Genomic DNA, 20,921 nt, shown 5'->3' on the forward strand with positions numbered 1-20,921 from the left:
GGAGCAGCAGCTTCCAGTCCTGGCCTCTGAGGAAGTGCCAGACCAAAGGCTTGCAGACAGCGCCCTCTTGTGGCTCCCCGCGCCAGCTTCAAGAAAACACACACAGGCAGGGAATGCTGGGGCTCAGGTCTCATAAACTACACAGCACCCTGATGGGTGGGGTCACTGCAGCAAAGCTGCCACTGCATTAAGGACAGGTGGCTGTCACTGCCCTGGGGCACATCTGGACCGATTTCTGAACGATGGGACCAAACCCTCCCCCATACCTGGAACAAAATCACCACTGCCGCCACTGAGGCCCAAGCGCCACGTTCTCCACAGCACCTCCCCTGCCACGTTGTCTGCCGTAGCCTCTGAGGGGGTCTCCCTTGTCCACTCGCACCTTGCATCCCAGGCCATCGATTCGGCCATAATGCCTTTTCCCAAACACAAGTGTGACGCACTTGTGATCTTCTAAAAACCCCCCACTGTCTCGCCCCAGCTCCATCTTCTATCGCCGTCCCCTCCCAAGCATGAGTCTCCTACGTGGCTTGCACACCCCGCACTGTCACCTGGCGGCCTCCACACGGTGTGCCTCTGCCCAGACATTCTGTTCTCACCCTTCACTGGTGGAAAATGAGACTCATCTTCAAGTCTCAGCTCAGATGGCCCTGCCCCTCGGAACATTCCCTCACCCTCAAGACCCAGTCAGCGTGCCTTATCTTATCCATGGTTCCTCATCCCAGAGCCTGAGGCAAGGGCCGAGGACCAGGGTTTTAGTGGGAGTAATCCAGGCGGGCTGGTAAGGGAGGGCGGAAGTGAGACAGGGAAGGAAAGGAGCCAGGATAAAGGACATTTCCAGAGGGGGACTTTGGAGGGGGACATTTCCTGGCGCCACCGCAGGGATCTCCAATGTCACAGCCCTTGGGGTCACCCGGGGAGCCTGCGGAAGCCGTACCCAGCCCGCTACCCATTACGTGAGAATCCGCAGGGTGGAGCAAGGGCATCAGTGTTTTCTCTGTGTGGGAAAGACGAACTGCTTACAATCTCCTGAGACCCAGCTTGGGTGCGTCTGGGTCAGGCCTGAGGACCTGGATTCCCAAACACATCCTGGGGAAGCGGTGCTGTGGTCTGGGCCCTACCAAGGAGCCAGGGTGCCTGCCGCCCAAGTCGTGCAACTCCAAGGCCCGCCTGACAAATCCGCGCAGGGCTGAACCCGCCCGGTGGCCCGAGGACTTACCGTGATCTTCGTGGCCCTGGCATGCTTCCCATGGAAGCTGAGCACGACACTCTCCAGGCCGTGGCTGCCGTAGGTGCCTTTGAAGAGGCCCGGCCTGATGAGGTCCTCCGGGTGGCTGGGCGGGAGGTAGATGCGGCGGCAGGTCAGGCCGTTGCTGCGGGGAGGGTGACGGGAGAGCGTGGCAGAGCCGCACGGGGCTGCAGCGGTGCAGAGCCCGCACCTCCCCGCCCCACCGCGGGGCCCAGGCCGTGTGGCTGACCTAGGATGCCACATCCGTAGGGAGCAGGGGCACCCCATGTTCCCGAGCCATGCTCACCCCACCCACAGGTGCACAGCACCCTCACACCTTCTCTGATTCCAATGAGGCTTAACCCTTTGAGCGCCATGCGTCACTGTTAAAGTTTGTAGGAGAAATGCCATGTTATTTTGCTCAGAAATGCAGTTGATGGAAAATGTCTATAAGAGCATTATTCATGGGCTGAAAATTTCACGACATGTAGTAAATACCCCCTTCTTTTGTAAGCCGTGTCCTTTGACACAATTTAGCAAAAAGTTTACTGCATTAAAATTATTTTGTGACAACAATTATTTTAGAAAAAAAACTCTTTCCTTCAATATGGCTTTTGAAGTATAATATGTGGCATAATATAAAACCGATGATTACAATCTGAAGAAACACTGCGCTACAATGATAACAAGCACTTGTCCAAGGCGATTCTTAGAGCAGGAAAAAGGGGCTATCATTTAGTAGTCTCAGGGGTATTGAAAAAACAACAGTGAGGAATGGTGTGGTTGGAAAGAACAAATGCTTTTAATTGGATGCAGAACCAGTGGAGAGGTCCAACTAGTGACTCTTTGGGGAGTGACATACAGCACCACAGCCTAAACAACACACAGAAGTAGTGGGGGTAGAGCCCTGTTTCCTCCCATTTCTCCTGCTCTGTACGGACACGGGCTTGTAGCTACAGACACCATGGCAAACTCGCTGGCACCAAGACCGGGAAGAGAGAGGAGGCCTGGCCCCTTGCCCGCACACGGCTGCCGTACCTAAGGGAGCCCGAGCACACACTCACCTGGATGTGGCCGTTGTGCGGCCCGCTGTGGCCATACATGCACTCCGCCGTGGGTCGATTTCTTCTCCGTCAGGTGAATTCTAAACCAGGGCTTGAATCGCATGGGGTCATCCACATCAGGGCCATGGGGAGGCAGGTACATTCAACCGATAATGAACGAGCCGTCCCACCTGTAGGAAGGACAAGGGCGCACGTCCACAGGAGGGTTACCTGAGGCACCAAGGCAGAGGTTCCTCACCCGCAGCTCTTCACAGTGACCACCCACGTCTGCATGCTCCAGGCCCACGGAGCACCTCAGGGCCAACACACATCAAGATACCCCTGATCTATCACAATGGGACAAGCATGGCCCTGCCCATCAAGTGCTTGTTCATGACAGAGTCGTTATCTAATGAAAAACAATGTGAGCCCTGGCTACTGTGGCTCAGTGGACTGAGTGCCCGACTGCAAACCAAAGGGTCACCGGTTCCATTCGCAGTCAGGGCATAGGCCTGGGTTGGGGGACAGGTCCTCAGGTGGGAGCGTGTGAAAGGCAACCACACATTGATGTTTCTCTCCCTCTCCTTCTCCCTCCCTTCCCTTCTCTCTAAAAATAAATAAATATTTCTAAAAGTCAATGAGACTATACTTAATAACAGTGTATTTGATCACTGAAATTTACTGAGAAGACAACTTCAACGTGAGATGATGGATACGTTAACTACCGGTAGCTAGATGGTGGGACCATGCAGTGTGCCTTAGAAATCTTACATTTTTGTCAATTATATCTCAATACAGCTGAAAAATGAACTCTTTAAATGCAAAAAAAGCAGTTAGACCTGAATCCAAGAAAGCCTTTTAGAAAGGGGAGGTAGCTAAACGACACGAGGAAGAAGCGGAATAATCTCCTAAGTGATGCCCAATAAATAGGGCAACTGACCTGAGAAAAAAACGGGGTGCTGATTTCAACAGGACATCACGAGCAAAACACACAACTACAGCGTGCGGGCCTGCTTTGGGTCCCGATTGGAACGAACCAGCTGTCAAAGGCAGTTTTGAGACTATCGGGGAACCTTACATATGCACAGGGTCTCAGGTAATGTCAAGGAATTACCGCTACTTTTGCAAGATGTGATAAGAACGTGGTGCATATGTAGGGAAATACCCACATTTGTAGAGATCCACATTGAAGGATGAACACATGAAGCAACACAGGCCTGGGATTTGCTTGAAACCTCCTAAAAACAGAACGGCAAGGGGCAGAGACAGAGGCCACAAACTTGGCGCACTACCAGTAACTGCTGAATCCCGGTGGCAGGCATTGGCAGTTCATGCTACCATTCCCGCTATTCTTGTGTGTTTGAACCAGTGACAGATAGAAAGGGACAGAACTCAGATCAAAGGACACGCAGTCCCCACACACACGCTCAGCACAAATGCACCCACATTCTCAGTGCAGGGACACGGACAGCCCGGTCGGGAGGACCCCGTAGTCGCTCCTGCCTGCCCAGGAAGAGCCCAGATCTACAGCTTCTAGCTCTAGCCACGGGAGGAGAGAACTTACTCACTCCTGTGGCTGCCTGTCTGAGACGAGAGCCAGTTGCTGTTATTCAGTCATGGCATCCATTTCCCCTGCTTTGAGAAGCTTCTTTTTATTCATTTTTATGACTCACTGCCAGTATGAAAAACAATTCTCACCCCCACCCCCCACCCACCCCACGACTAAAAAGAAAAACATACGCCCACGCTGGGAGCTGTTGGGTTGTCCCTGAGAAAATGCTTTAATAGCAAGGCTTTTGCCCAGTGATATCAAACGTAACATATGTAAAGTGTGTTTCTTAACGAACGCTCCCACCAAAGAATATAAAGCCATACTTATCCCCGTGCAAACCCCACTCGGTGAGCAACCAGAGTCCCCAGGTGGCCCGTCTGGACCACGCTCGGAAGAGCCACACTGAGGCTGTCCGGGGCCGCTGAGAGGCAGACCCACCACTGTTACATGGCGAGCAGCCGGTCTCCCGGACTGGGCTTCTGGCCTGAGCCAGCGAGAAGGGAAGCAGGGGCAGAACACCAGCGCTCCCCGGGGCACCCGACTCTTTCCACTGGGACATCAGCTACAGCAACACCTGGGCCCAGGCGCCTGCCCGGAGCTGCCAAAGTATTAACCGCACATGCCTGGCCCTAGGATTTCTGTTCAGGAGGCCCTGTTCAGGGCACATGCACACCTCACGGTGGGGGAGAAGCTGCTCTACAGAGAACCACCTAGGGCCGCGAAAAATAACTGATGAGAGGTTCCTTGTGATTGCTCCAATGACATATAGCAAGCAGCTGACTTGACCCTCGGGTAGAAAAGGCACTAAGTTCCATCCACATGGGGCAGCAGTCCTGACTTCACAAGAAACCACACATGAAGAGAAAAGAAAAGAAAAGAAAAGAAAAGAATTCACACGCGAGGCTCTCGGACTCACCACCACATTCAGCAGTCCTCCACAGGGCCCGATATCCGGCTGCCACAACCCCGAGATGTGTCTGTATCGGTGGAGCACTACAGGAAGAGACAAAGCGGGTCTTCATTTTAGAGCCAGCCAGTCTTCACTTGACAGTGCATCAGGGGACAGGGCAGGAGGGGGAAGACAGGACTATGAAGAAATTACAAAGGCTTGTAACAGCCTTGCACACAAGGAATTCAGCAAAGCTTACCTACAAAACTTCCTAAAGAATTCTAAGAATGAAAACGTCTTTGAAAAGCATAGTAAAACAGACAACGGAGTCCTTTGGAAACCCAGCCTCAGTGTGAGCAGCTCCAATGACAGGGAACTGCTGTCTTGCAAGACATGGACTGAGCTGAGCGCCTTTGTGAAATGACGAGCCTCGCGTCCGTTTACACAGCTGAGGGGGCACGGGAGTCCTTAAGAGGTGGCGGCAGAGCCCACAATGTCATGGGACTGTACATTAAGAATTAAGTTGGGTCTTCTCTCTTTTTTTAAAAACATCGCACTTCCCCACCTGATTTCAAAAGCAAGGCAACCGTATTCACTGAAGACGACTGGAGAGAAGGAAACCCAGTGCCAACCTGAAATCTCACTAGAGAGAGGACCAGCTGCAGTAAACCTTTTGGAAAATGTCCTTCACTTCAGTTTTCCTCTGCCTTTGCACACGTACTTGTTCGGTGAAAGCTGACTGAATTAATGGGCAACCAACTCACGTAAAGCCCTGACTGCCAGGCGTAGGGTCTGGGGTCTCTGTGCAGGCACTGTGTGGTAGGTAACGTCGTGTACCAACTGGACTGGACCACAGGGTGCCTAGACACTTGGCCAAACATGATTGCACATGCGCCTGGGAAGGTGCTTCTGGCTGAGGTTAACACTTATACCGGCGGACTGAGTAAAGCCGACCGCTCTCCCCACTGGGGTGGGCCTCGTCCAGTCAGGTGGAGACCTGAGTGCAAGGCTGATCTCCCACCAGTAAGAGGGAACCCCTCCTGCCTGGCTGCAAGAGCTGAGACATGGCTTCTCTAACTACAACAAGATAATAACCCTCCTGTGAATGAGGGGGGATTTCCTCCTCCTGCCTGACAGCCTTGAGGTGCACACTGGCTGAAAGTGGCCTGTCCAGCCTCACTGTATACCAAACTCCTTCTATCTACTAGAGCAATTTGGAGCACTGCCAGGATTCTAGGTTAGAACCTCAAAGCCAGAGCCCTACAGGTCGTTATTTTCAAGTTCAAAATGCACTTCAACAGTCACCATCAATTTGCACACAGGGACACGTGGGAGGTATGTCATAAGGACAGCACATCGCCCCATGATGCTTCCACCTTCTTACACACACAGATTAGTAAGATAACACATGGCCTGATATGGAGAAAAAGAAACACAAGTGATACTGCAAAAGCCACTAATCTGAGGCCACAAAGCTCCTGACAGTCCCAATCTGCAGCCTCAGGTGATGCTGACTTGCTTCTCTCTAGGACAGCGTCGTGCACTCGGTCAAGACTGTGGATCCTTTCTGGTCCAGCAGAACACGGCCTAGAGGCTTTGAGAAGACCAGGGGGACACGGGCCCTCAGTAGCTCCAGGAACGGAGCGAACGGAGGAGGAGGAAACAGTGCAAGGTCCCAGGCACCTCGCAAACCAATCGTCACAGCGCTTCTCTGGAACGTCTGGGTAACAACAGAGAAGAAATTCCAAGCTGCACTGCATCAGAACATTTTAGGAGCACTGGGATACTGGGGCGTAGAGAGGTTTGAAATTAGGGTTGAAATGACTGTTTTTTCCCCTCAAATACTTTATTTATTTATTTTTAGAGAGAGGGGAAGGGAGGGAGAAAGAGAGGGAGAGAAACATCCATCTGTGCTTGCCTCTCATGCACGCCCGATGGGGACCTGCCTCGCAACCCAGGCCTGTGCCCTCACTGGAAATTGAACGGGCCACCCTCTGGTCCACAGGCCAGCGCTCAATCCACTGAGCCGTGCCAGCCATGGCTCTCTTTTCACACATTATATATTTTTTCCTCATACTCATGGAGGCAAGAGACCACTCAGTTTAAATATGTCCACAGAGAAATGCAGCCAATGCTTACCCACATCGTATTTTCATTATGTTTTCTGGATCTTCCTAATTTCCTACAACACAATGACTACTCCATTTTTATAACTACACCCAAAGCGTAGAGAGGACAGCAATCTCCAGTTAGAATGGTGCCTTCTAAGCTGTTGGCTATCAGCAGATGGGGGACATCATAACACGTGGCTAAAGTCCAGAGGCCCTGGAAGGCGTGGTGAAAAGTCTGGACTCACGATACATTCTTACAAGCTACAGAAAACGTCCGACCACAACACACGCCCAACACAACTCCAGGCACTTCCTAGCTCCCAGCCCCCGAGCCTCCCTCCCACACGTGGGTCACAATTCCATTCTCGGTCTTGGCTATCAGTTCCAGAGACACTGTTGTTCTAGAAGAATCCCGTGGCAAATGTATGACATAATGACCCTCTAAGTGCTTGTCCACTGCATTTAAAAGCCCGTGCCAGGCTGTTCCCGTCAGCACAGCCATGGCGATTGATCGACAACTCTCATTAAGAAGTGCTACGTCATGTTCTCTTCCACGGGCCTGGAGAAGGCACCGTGGCTCACTGACTGCCAAGCAGAGCGAGAGCGGGGCCGTCTAAGACAGAATGTTCTAGAGAGGCTGCTTCCAACAGGTTTTGGAGGAGAACACAATTCATGCCTTCAGATTTGGCCCACCTCACCCCCTTGGGGCCCGGCTCCTCCTGACCGCTTATACACACTCCTGACGAGCCCCCTCGCCACTGGTCTTCACTCAGGCAGCTCAGCTCTGGGCCCGACGACACAAGCACTGTGGGCTGTGCACAGCGCTCAGACACTGCCCCCAGCACGCCCACCAGTCCTGGCGTCTCCACACTGACTCCTGGGGGGGTTCCCTGCTATAAGTAAAATGGGACAAGCGAGCTCGTCAGCCGCACGTCCAGAGCCTGGCAGGGCTTAGGAGAAACGCCACAGATGACTCTATTCCTTGTGTTCCGAGTAGGTTTTATTAGAAACCGTGCCCTTATAAGACTCAGAAGTGGGTCTCGTCCACACAGGCGATGCCGACACAGGGCCCACTCAGCGGGGCTGAGGTCATAAGCAGCAGCGGGTCCCTGCAAGCAGATATTTTTAACATCTTTCTTGACAACTGAAATTCACACTCTGCATCTCAGCTCAACCTAATAAAAACTGGAGATAGCCTTAATCACCATGGAATATGGCTTAGGAAAAGTTCCAGAGCCCAAGTAATGTCCATCAAGAGGAATCCGGTTCTAAATAATTAACTCTTTCTACGGCGTTTTGTCTCACGTGCATGTGGGTACAGGTACGCCATTTCTTCAGATTCACATATGCTGTCTAAACGCAAGTGACTACTGAAGCCTAGGACAAACCACTTACACTACCTTTTGGAATACAAGGGCTTTAGGGCTTCGACCCTGCTCTCTCCGCTCGGCCTTAATAAATAATAGGTGCTAAGGTATGCATCAGAGCGATCGTGCTGGTACTACCCCAAAACACAAAAGATGCTGCAGAAACCTGGCCCGGCCCAGCCCACCGCTCAGGTACGACGCTGGTTACGGCCACCCCACAGGGAACAGAGCGGAAAGGTGAAAAGACAGCACAAGCCAAGGGCAGCTGGCTCTTAGGACCAAAGCGTCCGCGTGCCGTGAGTCAGAGGTCCCTCCCCATGCAGCTTCTCACCATGCTGCCCTGCCAAAGCCAAAGCAGCAGGAGGTACATACGGCAGGTGTACGCATCTCTGTACCTGATGTGCTCGTAACCGGGAGGAATTTTCACGAAACGTCCTGACCTCACGCGAGGGTTTACACCTGAACAGACACAGCAGGGAAAGGGCTAAGGATGGTTCCACTTTCACGATGGTATAAATAGTTTTCATATGACTCAACACCCTTTCCCTCTCTGCCATCGCACTCAATCCCTGGTACCTTGGGAGGCAAGCACTTGTCAAAAATGAGAGGCCTGGCTGGAAAGAAAATGTGCTAGATCTTCATTTTAATCAACAGATTCACACCAGAAACTCATGAGGGAGGGCAATCTTGGGACACTCTCTTCCTGTCCCTGTCATGGATCCATGGAGCTCACAGCAGAGGGCGCAGCCTGTGGGCATTTAGAGTGGCTCTTTTGGGAACCCTTGTGCCCCGACTAAGATATCCAGCTTGTATAATGTATGCCTAGTGTTTTCCTCTGCTTGTGCTCGTTCTGCTGTTGAGTATGGAGGATGTCTGCCAGCTCCTAACTCAGACCCTTCGCTTCTGAATCAAGGCTGGCTCACGCTCCCACCTATGCCAGGGAATAAGGGTGAGTTGCCTTCAAAAGCAAACTCACAAAAATATGCTCCTGCATTGTGAAACCTGCTTTCGTTGGGGGCAGATTAAACACTTTAGGATACCAAATGAAGATAATATAAATTATTCTCTGAATTTCCCAACCGTTTTCAAGGGGTCAAGAATAACCAGTCAAAAGAAACCTCCAGATAGCCTCCTTTGTCTGCCCACATCCCCGCACGCACGTGTGTGTGTTCACCTCGTCATGGCCCTTGTCCCCAGTCTGTTGCTCACATCCTGACCTACCCCTGACCACACCAGTTCCTGCTCCCCAGAAGTCCCTACCCACCTACGGAGAAGATTGTTCTTTGACGTGACTGTGTCTGTCCCACAGGTTGGACCTGAGCCAGAATGGAGGCTCATTTCTGCAAACACCTCTCAGAGACTGGTTGATCAGAAATGATCTTCATTTAGATTTAAATCGGCATCCTCCATAGTCTCCTGCTGTGTACTGGTTCCCAGAACAGGTGCTTGTCCCACCCGGGCCAAACATGTAATTACCTATACCTGGCTGCACTCATGTACTAGTACCTGTGACTTTCACCCCTCTTTCCTATGTCATTCTTTGGTGCTTGCCAAGTGGTGTGGGGATCCATTTCATTCTTCAGCTGCCCCAGACGTACCTCATATGTAAGTTTGGCCAGCCTCTGCTTCAGTCTGCTCCCTGCTCTCCCTTACAGAGGTAGATTTTCCTATCTCACGGCTTTTCCCTGGGTCTGCGTGCACAAACACCAGCTACCTGCCCGACCCCCTACACCCACAGCCAAGACGTGCTCTGCAGGGGCCTTATTGACCACGTATGCTGTCCTCTGGGGGTCACAGCCTGTAATGCCTGGGACACGTGAGCACCTGCCTCCCTCTACGATGCTATTTGGAGTGCTCGCACTCTTTTTTCCTTTTTGAAGATTTTATTTATTTACTTTCAGAGGGAGGGGAAGGAGGGAGACAGGGATGTGAGAGAGAAACATTGATTGGTTGCCTCTCACATGCCCCCAACTGGGGACCTGGCCTGCAACACACGCATGTGCTCTGGCTGGGAATCGCACTGGCGACCCTTCAGTTTGCAGGCCGATGTTCAATCCATTGAGCCACACGGGACACGGATGACAACCGTCTCCATGCTGCTCTAAGATGACATCATCAAATAGCCTCACAACACTCAAAAAGCAGTTATCAAAGAGAAGAACTGGTCATATTACTCATAAAAGCCAGCTGGTCGTCCCTAAGAGTCACACAACTTTTCTTGAGTGTGTGTACACAGGGACTGGTGTAGCGAGCTTGGTTCTAACTCTAAAGAGATTTAACACACTGAGCTATGGACAAATAACAGAGGAACTGAGGGTACAGCCAGGACCACGCGGGCTCCCACAGGATAAAGGCGGGGAGGGCACCGGCGGAGCACCAGCTTCCTGCCCCTGAAATTCTGGGCTTTAGAGGAATCACAGAAGCGTTGTTCTCGCCCATGAGACGAGAGGACAGCAAGGGTTACATTTCCAGGAGAGATGACCACTCGAGCCTCCCCAACTCACTTCCTCTGGAGGGACACACGTCTCCTGGGTTGGTGAGATGTGAAGCAGGGGCAAGACAAGAAACTAAAGTCTGGACGTGCACAAGGCAGGAGGATCGGAAGATCCTGAGCAGATCGGCCTTGCGGTGGGACCCGCAGTCAGGGGGGACAGCCGCGCCGGAGGCAGCAGCCAGCATGAGAATCATTCTGAGGGCAAGGGTGAAGCCCAAGGACCACAGGAGCAGGGGGAGGGGATGCTAGGAGTTGGAAGAACTGCAGAGGAAATGTGGCAGGGCAGACGGGTCCCGACAACAGCCTGAGGTTCCCTGAGGCAGACAGGAGGGGGCAAGAGCTTGGAGCGCACAGCTGAGCCACCCAGAATGGCGCATGGACGTGGAAGGCCCATGAAGAACTTACAGTCGTTTGACAGGAAATCGCCCCAAATGTCACCAAATCCCAACCCAGAAACACTAGCCAATACAGCACTCCAAAATGGCCATGTGATCACAGCGTGGAGAGTCTCTGGTGCGATGCGGAAGCAACAAGACAATGAAATCGGCCCAGCTATAGGGACTGAACGTATCTCCCCACACAGTCAGCTGCTCTGCAGGAACGCCACGCTCTACCTGTGCTGGTGGCGCAGCCACGTGAAGGAGGGGCACCTCACAAGGGGAGTCTCAGAGGAACAGACCCACGGAAATGACTGAATACATAAAGGCACCAACTAGCCCCCAGACCGGGAAGAAAGCCGGAGTGCTTCAGCGCCCAGTCAGCAGCCTGGCCCACAGCGAAGCCCCACCGCCCTGCCTGCCTACTTCTCTGTCCCCAACCACACATGTTTCCATGGAGGAGCGCGGCCCTCAGTTCCTGGGGGAGGTACTTGGTAAGAGGACATCACCTGCTCCGCTTTCAATTGACAACAGGGTAGGAAGCGCTAAAGCAAGTAATAACCACAATCTTCCGAGACGGGCTTAAGGGGAACGATGGTCCTTTTCAGAGAGGTGAACAGGTCAACTTCGGGCCCAAGAGAACGGGGTCGCCACGACTTTCTTACTCTGTTCTTTCATCCCCAGTCCTGGGTGCTAATGATGCACGCCACACCCAACAAGGGGGTGAGTGAGCAGGCTGCTCCCTGTGACCCCGCTGCTCCTGGGCGACATCAGCCTTAACAGGAGCCTTCGCAGCCCCCTCCAAAGGGGCACAGAGGAAAGGCTGGCTGGGGAGGCATTTGGGGCTCGGGACACTTGGTGCACTCACGGAGCGTTGCTCACGACTCTACAAAGTAACAGAGCAAAGGACAGAAATGGCGGGCTGGGGGACTGGGAGGCTGGGAGAGGGGCAACACATGGAGAGAAAACTGAAGGAAAGACCACCACAGGGCTGGAGCCGGATGCTGGGCTGGAGTGGGGAGCGGGCCCACAGGCAGCCCCGTTAGCTGAGGGCCTCAGCGGGAGGCTCACGGATGCATTTCTCACTTCCTATCCGCCATCCGCGCATCCAGTCAGGCTGTCGGCCCAGAAACCAAAAGAACGGACCCCTGCAAGCACCCCAGAGCTTCTTCCTAGGGCAGACAAGTTTCTCACATCTAAAGAAGTGGATACCTAATATCCTCCGACGGGATGAAAAGTAAGGGTACAGACACGCCTAGAAAAGCGAGAAGAGAGCCACCCACCCAGTTTGGGCACTGTAACTACCAGTGCTGGCTTTAAAACATCAATCATAACATTAAGATTAAGGTGTCTAAAAATTACACTGAATTTGGGGACAAATTACTTCATTATCCATCGTTGATGCTCATGCTGTCTGGACTTAGAACAAAGTTAATCATGGATCATATTAATTTAGGCTTTGCAAAGATGTCTTGACAAGACAGACCAATGATCTCCAGCTTCTACAACTTTTCACAAAAACCACGCTCTGGAAAAAGAAACATTTGCTAAGCAACACAGTAAAGAAATCAGAACGAAAAGGAAACAAACTGCTAGAAGGCAGAGAATTTGCTTCCTCTGTCTGGTTTCTTTCACTTCACGTAACCCCCTCGAGGCCTATATCCCCACTGTCCCAGATGGCTGCATTCCGTTCCTTCTCCTACTTGAGTAACGTGCCACTTGAAAAGGACATCTCACGTCTTCTGTACCCGCTCATCCACTGACGGACCCAGGTTCTTTCCACACCTCGGCTCTGCCGAATAATGCTGCAACAAACCGGGAGGTGCACATAGCTCTTCCAAGTTCTCCTTTCATTTCCTTCCAAGAAATTCCCAGACCTGGAATTGCTACGTCATAGAATGTTGAGGAGCTGCCATACCGTTTTCTGGAAGAACTGATGGGACTTCACTCAGGGTTGGTACAAGCAGATTAGAAACATGGACGTGAACAAATAAAAAATACAACTTCGGGTACATCCTGACTGTCTCATCCAAGTGTTCAAATGATGGATCAGAAGCACGACTCACGGCCCAAGGGTGGAAACAACCCGAGTGTCCATCAGCCCATGGATGCAGCAACAAGATACGGTTTCTATAATCGATATCATCCATCCTATAAAAAGAAGGAAATTCTGGCGCATGCAACAACATGCATGAACCTTGAAACCTTACGCTGACAAAATAAGCCTGAAATAAATGTACAGACACTATAGGATTCCACCGATACGGGTTCCCTACAGTAGTCAAGCTCCTACGGACAGGAGGCGCAAGGGTGGCTGGCTACCAGGACCGGGGGAGACGGATAAAAGTTCATCTTTGTTGGGTGCAGAGTCTCAGTTTGGGAAGACGACAAAGTTCTGCGGACGGACGGCGGTGACTGTAGCACAAGGTGCATGCGTTCGATACCCGCGAATTTAACCTCTGTTGTGGTTACAACGGTAAACTGAGTATGTTATTTCACCACAATAAGAAAGCAAGGGAGGGAGGGAGGGAGGATAAACAAAAGGAAGTAAAGGGTTCCGTGCCCAGGAAAACAGGAGAGCTGTGAGGCTGGCAGGTGGTTCAGAAACAGCATCCGCTGACCCTGCGGCGTAACGGGTTGGTCGGTACCTTTTCTGCATCTGCCCTCCCCACCTGCACAGGGAACATTCTGTTCTGTCTTCAACTGGAGACCTTTCCACTTAAGTCTTCCTGTGTGGGTGACATTTCATTCATAGGGTACCTGAGCGGTAGTGAAATGTCTGACTCAAGAGTGAAACACAGGCTGAAAACGTGGATATGTGGACGAGAGTTCCTTCCCTGGACTTGAGGGGCAGGCTTTGGGTGCTTCATGGACTCCCTCAAATCGTAGACACCGTCTGAAGCATGTGAGCGCATGTGCGGCTTTCTAGGATTTTAGGTTCTCACAACGTCTCTTGGAATGAAAGCTGCCTGAGGGTTGAGGATGCGTTTCCCCTGCTTCCAAATCCTGAACATCGTTTCCTGAGACATCGAGCGTCGCCAAAACCTGTGCTTGCTGGTGCTGTGCTTGTCGTTTTCCAAAGTGCCTGTACCGCGCTCAACTGATTATTTTAATAAGATCAACTTATTCACTATTGTACAAGGGAAGAGCTGGGAAGAGAGAAAGAGAGGAAGACAGGGAGAGAAACCGATGTGTGAGAGAGGCAAAGACCGCTTGCACAGGGCCCCAGACGGGGACCAGCCTGCGACCCAGGCAGGTGCCCTGACCGGGAATCACACGGGTGAAACTGTCGCTTGCAGGATCAATGCTCAGTGCAACGAGCCACGCAGGTCAGCGCACCAAATTCGCCGTTTGAAACTAAATTGTCACTTGGCAGGGCCACGGACCCAGGAACTTTTTTACACTTTTACCCTGCTCTTGAAAGGTCTTAGTATTTCTGCTTTACCTCCCTCTCCCGCCAGGCAACACTCTGAAATGGAAATGGGAGAGAAGACCTGCCAACCCAGTTCAGGCTCAGAATGGAGACAACAGCGCACTGGCTGGGGACGAGGTAAAGAGCGATGCTGACACTGGAGGACAGCTCTGGAGGCTGGTCTGAGCTTGTAGGGTCAGCAGCAGGAGACACTGTTTACCCTGACCGTCAGGAGAAGTAAGTGCATGCGTGGCACTTACATGGATTCTATGTATGGCAGGTACATATGTGTGTTTGAGTCTTTCAAACTGGTGGCCGGGTGGGAATAACCGATGACATCAGAGGCTTCCGAACCTCCTGATTGGGAGGATCCATTCCGTGGCGCTAGGCAGCCCAGGTGGGCAACTACTTCTGTGATCGCCCACATTTACGGAAGGACAACAAGGAGCCATGGCTGACACTGACTCAAGTGCCAACTGTGACCACCTTGGCCCAGAGCCGAGCACCTCAGGGAGCCCGATGGAGCTCAGAGTTACTCGGGGGAACGCAGGACAATCAGGTGAGGAAACAGGGGGCGGCGGGATTTGGCACGGTTGACATTAAGGAGGAAGGGGGCCCTGAGCAGGCTGTGTGTGAAAGAAAGGAGAGATTCAGAGCACCACCGGATTACAGGAGATGACAGGAGCTGGGGACCAGGAGATCCCCATGAAAGGACAGCCTGGGAGGCAAGCAAGGAGGGATAGGAGATGAGATTCAAAGATGAGAGAAGGGAAGGGAAGAAACAAGGACGGTCCTTTTGTCCCCCTTCAATGGGAGAAATCCTCTCAAACGAGGAAGACCTTTGAGGACACAGAAGAATAACAGCAAGGTGAACATGGGGGGCGGTGGAGGGGCGGAGTATTGGATTCACCAAAGGAGGAAGATGAAAAGATGGCAGGGGAGAAGGCCGGTAGCCTATGAGACAAGAAAGAATGGAGGGGTTGGTTTCTAGGGACGGGGGGAGAGGTGGGGTGGAAACGAGGTCGGGTTTTGGTGACCAATAGCTGAATTTCAAAGGCAAAAGCCTTATAACGTACCCTGGGTTCTTAACTCAGGCGCCTGTGTGGAATCCACCACCGCTGCTCGGACAACCGCAGCAAAGCGGAAGAGGGGGCGAGCAGAGAGGCGGGGGGCACAGGAGGAGACCGTCCCCACGCCTAACAACACCTGGCTCGTGGAGGACCGGGACGGTCTCAAAATGACCCTGAAAAGGAAGCGCGGTACAACGGTCCAGAGAGAACACCAGGAGGCCTTTGCCAGGCTTCTCAGTAAGCAGATACCCTGGAGAGCCCCCTCCTAGCCTACTCTTAAGTCACAACTTTGAAGAACTATACTTTTCCAACAGAAAACAACTCCCTGCTGGTTGGTGGGCTCTCCTTCCTAGGTGGGCTCCCTATCGAGTCTCAGTGGGGACCCTTAGATTAGGCTAGACTTGAGGAGGGTTTGCACTGGGAATCACGTGGCCTGTGAGTATTGCACCCTCGGAGACTTCTGAGCTCTCACTGGCCTTTTGAATCTAAATACCTTCACGTGTGTAAGGGGAGAGAAGGAGGCCAACTTCACGCCTTGATGTGACTGTCAACAGACAAAGGACGGAATGGCTCTGGCATGAATGAGCAGGGCTGCATTCATGCGTGATGGGGGAGCAGCACTGAGTCGCTAAGATCTCAGTCACGCAGATAAGCTGCTGCCACCCTACGTGTCGCTCGGTCCCCCGGGACTGGGTGGGTGAGGGTGGTGACACACCTGCTTCCTTTCCCAGGGAACGATCTCCTCTATCCCTCTTCCTGGCAGCCTCACCCTTCGCCCCGCTCCTCAACCTTCCCCCAGAGCGGCACGCTTCCCCTCTTGAGCCCGGTACGCTCCCACGGAAACTCCGTTGCTGTCATCAGGCTCACACTTGCCCTCTCTTCACAGAGGACCCTGTCATCAAACGTTTCCTTGAGTGGGACGCGCAGCTGAGAATCTCAGATAAGGTGAGAGGGGTTCCTGCTCTACCATCGACCCTCGGATCAGGCGGCAGTTTCCTGAGCCCGCAGTTCCCCCCCCAACCTGCCTTCGGGGACCTAGGCGTGTCTCGCAGTGCGGACGGCAACCCTGCCTCTGCCCCGGCTCTTCTGGGACCTGAGCCCAAGGCTTGTCCCTCTTCTCTCAGCTCTTGGGGACTCCCCCTCGCTCCAGCTTCTCAGAGACCCTCCCGATGCCGGCCGGCCCAAACACAGAGCATCTCTGAGACCCTAGGCGCCTGCCATGCCGGGAGCATCAGCCTTTCCCTTATCCCGCTCTTCTTCCTCTTTCACAATGTGAGTCCTCGTGTGTGTCTTCCTCCTCTTCCCACCAGTACCTGCTCTCAATGGTCCTGGCCTATTTGAGCCGCGCCGTCCTGTTCTCCTGGCAGTACCGGCGCATCCACTTCTTCCTGGCCCTGTGAGTACCGTGCTGAACCCCATCAGTCACTTTCATCCTCTGGGGAGCGCGGGGACACGAGCGGGTCTCCGACCTCTCACCTGCTTTCCACCCCATTTCTACCGTGTACACTGGGGACGAACTTGATAGGACTGGACTACCGCGTTTCTTACACTGTTCTTAGGAAGACCCAACAACACCAATGTCCGTTACAAGACTGAAGAAACCACAAGAAAACATCAGGTCCTCACAAACATTTCACACCACCCTTCCCCTGAGTAAACAGGCTTGAGACGAACCGTTCCTAAGTCTTCTCCCCTACATCCCGCCACACCTCGCGACGACACCACATGTCACGGTCCTTCTCCTCAAGGCAGGCCCCCGTCACATACCACAGATCGATTGTGAATACTCGCCCCGGGTCCCGGGCCGGCCTGTTCGGCTGTTTCGAGTGCCGTGCGGTCCACCGAAGTGTTGCGGGTTCGGTCGCGGTCAGGGCTCCTGAAGGAGGCGACCGATCTGGGTTTCTCGCTCACGTCAATGTCTCTCCCTCTCTCTGAATCAATACACATCTCCTCGGGGGAGGAGAACAAACAGTAAGACCCAGGGCTCTTTCTTACCAATCTCCCTGAATGGACTTCGAAACACAGCTCTAACCACTTCCCCACCCCCCCACCCAACAAGTCCACTGGCTCGTGTTGTTCTCAACCGAGGCCAGAGTTCTCGCTGTGAAATCAGCTCTCTCTGCACCCTCCATCAAACCCGGTGACCACCCTGACACTCCCTTCTTCGTTTCGCTGCTCTTCCCAACACCCTTCCCTGACTGTATATTGTGCTTTCTGTCGCGGTACTTTTACACGCATGTAACTGAAAGACACAATCTCCTCTGAAACTAACTCAAACGCCAAAACCTTCGGACCTCCTCACTTCTGCACCCCGGTAGCCAAGGAAAAGCATTGCTAATTTAAATAAACAAACAAACAAAAAGCACATATATATCAACGGGTTCTTAAAACACTCGGCACCCTCCTCTTCATGTCGCACAATCTGTATGACATTGAGTCTCTGAGGGCATCAGTTTTGCACTTGACGAGGACACAAAGCGTTCGGTCATTCGTCCTATGAAACCTTACAAAGTGCACCTCCAGGGCCAGGGAGTGTGAGGATGGGAGCATTCAGAAGGGCCCCTGAGGGAATGCGCCAAGGAACCCAGTCCTGCCTCAGTCACTTGGTAGGAAACCGTGAGGACTGAGATGGGCCAGTCGGCTCCTGCCCGCAGGAGCTGTCCAGGGGCTCACACGACAGGGAGACGGGTGTGCGCGCGCACGGCAGGGTCAACGAAGGGGGTGGGCTTCCCCACTCAGTTCACTGTATCTGCATCGTCAAGGTAGGAGAGGGGCCCTTCAGCTGCCTGCTCAGCAGGGGCTTCTTGTGCCTGGGAGGCGCTCTGCGACCCTGCATGGGGCTCCTGCGGGTCCTGTGTGAAGGCCGTCCTGCCTGCGTCCTCTCTGGGAAGCTGACTGCAGGCAGGGCCCCTCTCCGTCTGCTCTCAGCTGACACCCTGATGGCTTTCCTCAGCTACCTCGCCATTGACATGGAAGAGGACCGCTGCGCCCCTAAAGAGGCCATCATTTTCTTCCTCTACGGGAACAACAACCGCGCCTGGCGTCCCATGTTCCAGAAGCAGCGGTTTGAATTCTTCCGCTCCATGGGCTACAGGGCATGGGTCACCAAGGAGGAGTGTGAAGAGGTAGGTGGGCGGCGGGGCTCTGGTGGAGGGCGGTGCCGGGCTGCGGAGGGAAAGGGTCCTGGGCCTCACAGCTGGGACTGGGGGGGTGAGAGAGACGGGGGTGGGGGGAAGGGGCGGACAAGGGGAGGGTCGTGGGTCCACCTGGAGAGCCCTCACCTTTTCAGGGACTCTTTGTCTTTCCAGATCCAGGCCTTCGATCCCCAGCTCTGGGTGTGGCGGCGAGACCGTGCCCTCCTTTCTCAGACCCCGAAGGCTAAGGTAGGTGTGAACGGAGGGAGGGCTGTGTCCCCACGGGTGCAGACGGAATCATCTGTGGACCCTGGAGGAAACCCGACACATTTAACTGCACCGCCCATGATCGTCGACCCCATCCCTCTCCGTCACCCTGCCACACGTCTGAAGCACACCCACCAGGCACACAGCCAGGCATGTGCCGGAACTCCTTTAGCTTTACCTTGTCCCAAAAGCACTTCCCCTGCCCTTCCATTCTAAACGATAGCTTTGCGGAATAGAGTTCTTTATGAAACAGGGCATGAAACGCACTCCTGGTGTGGCAGGGCCGCTCCCCACTCCCGGCTCCACTCTCTTTCTCTTGTCTTCAAACTTTCCGCTGCTGTGGCAGGAAGGCGACAGTCTGGAGAGCAGGAAGGCCGCCTGCCCCTGGCCTGCGCTGGCCTGACTGGGACATCCTTCGAGCACACTGTCCTCGGCACCAGGTTGGTGTCTCAGACCCCAGGCTGGGGAGAAACCACGGGAACCAGCCCCTCTGGGCCAGCACTGCCCATCCCTGGCCTTGGTTCAGAATGCACCGACCCTCTGCTGGGCAGAGCTGGGATTCTTCCCATCTGAGAAGTGGGCGGCCTCTTGGGAGCCTATCTCATTTCACCGGCCTTCTCCCAACATCCCCTAAGGGGCGCCACGCCACTACCACTTCTCGGTGAGGTGGCTCACGCAGTCCTCGGTGCATTGGACGGTCTCTTTGACATTCTCTCACAGCAGAGTCTCCGGCTCGGTGCAGCAGGCATTCCTCCGGGTGCTTCTCAGTCACATTCGCGGTTCATTCACTGAGGCTGCTTTCACCCGCGGCAGCAGCTCGGCTCACGTTCTCCAGCATGATCTTTCCAAAGGACGGTTTTCCTCCAATGATGTCTTGTCTCCGGTCCCTGAACAGCCACCAGACAGCCTCCTCTTCTCAGGAAACCAGACACGTTGTTTCCCAGAGGAGAGGCAAGGCCTGCAGGGAGTGGCCTCGAGCTCACTGTGCTCCCTGGGAGCTGGCCTGGCTCTGTGGGAAGGGAGGCGGACAGGTTGCCACACTCCTGGGGCCTGGGTCTCCACCCTGCACTCGCATGAGTGGCCACCCCACCTGGGGAGCACTTGTGAGCCTGCAGGGTACCTGGCACCTACTGAGAGCTCAAGCTGAAGATGAGGCAGACACGGAAGCCATTGTCCGCGCGCTCACACTAAAAAGCCTTCAAAGGCAAGAAGCTGATGAGCATGTCTCGAGCTACTACTGTGACCAGGGTCCTGAGGCCTCGCTTGGGTCCCATGGTGCTGTCATGTGAGCCAGCAGGGAGGGCGGGTCAAGAGCAGCAGCCACAGGGCTGTGGTTTCGCTGCCCGGTGTGTTAGCGGCTCAGCGCACACGGCTGGGTATCTGTTTATTTCATTAAAATAAAGTTTTCTTTTTATTAACCTTGGGGAGAGAATGAGTGATATCAACGTGGATCGTTGTTCCACCTATTTATGTATTCACCGGCTGCTTCTTGGATGCGCCCTGATGGGGGATCGGACCCACAACTTAGGCACACAGGAACGCCACTCTAAGCAACTGAGCCTCTCACCCAGGGCACGCACATGGCCGTTCACAGTTAAAATCAAGGGTACAAATATCAAAATTCAGAACCTCAAGTGCAGTGACCACATTTCATGTGCTCAATAGCCACATGTGCCTTTTGGCTCCTCTACTGAAAGGTACTGATCTAGAATATGCCACTGTAGAAAGTTTGCCCGGATGGAGCTGTATTACACGGTACTTGCTCAGTAAATAGTAAGGCACAGAGAAGGGATAAAGAGAGTAGCAGGAAAAAAGAGAAGAGGGGGGTAGATGTTGCTTTGTGCTACCAGACTGGAGACCGAGGTGCCACGGATCACGGGAACAACTTTCCCAAAACCCCTTCACAACTGTTTGGAACACATTCTGCCCAGAAGGTCTCAGAGGTCAGGGCGTTACCTGGAGACAGCAGTCCGCAGC

General features: G+C 53.5%; 1 protein-coding gene across 1 annotated transcript; it reads left to right on the forward strand.

Annotated features, from left to right (window-relative positions):
- The first annotated feature begins 14,923 nt into the window (after nt 1-14,923).
- Nucleotides 14,924-19,609, forward strand: LOC149994350 (speedy protein E4A-like). The gene is made up of 7 exons (XM_090259036.1): nt 14,924-15,032; nt 15,568-15,780; nt 16,307-16,369; nt 16,430-16,488; nt 16,854-16,939; nt 18,497-18,668; nt 19,580-19,609. The coding sequence occupies exons 1-7, from the start codon at nt 14,924-14,926 to the stop codon at nt 19,607-19,609; spliced, it is 732 nt and encodes a 243-aa protein (XP_090115162.1).
- The last annotated feature ends 1,312 nt before the right edge of the window (nt 19,610-20,921 follow it).

Source organism: Furipterus horrens, unplaced genomic scaffold (genome assembly GCF_987537825.1).
Source record: "Furipterus horrens unplaced genomic scaffold, mFurHor1.1.pri manual_scaffold_13, whole genome shotgun sequence".
In the NCBI taxonomy this organism is placed as follows: Eukaryota; Metazoa; Chordata; class Mammalia; order Chiroptera; family Furipteridae; genus Furipterus; species Furipterus horrens.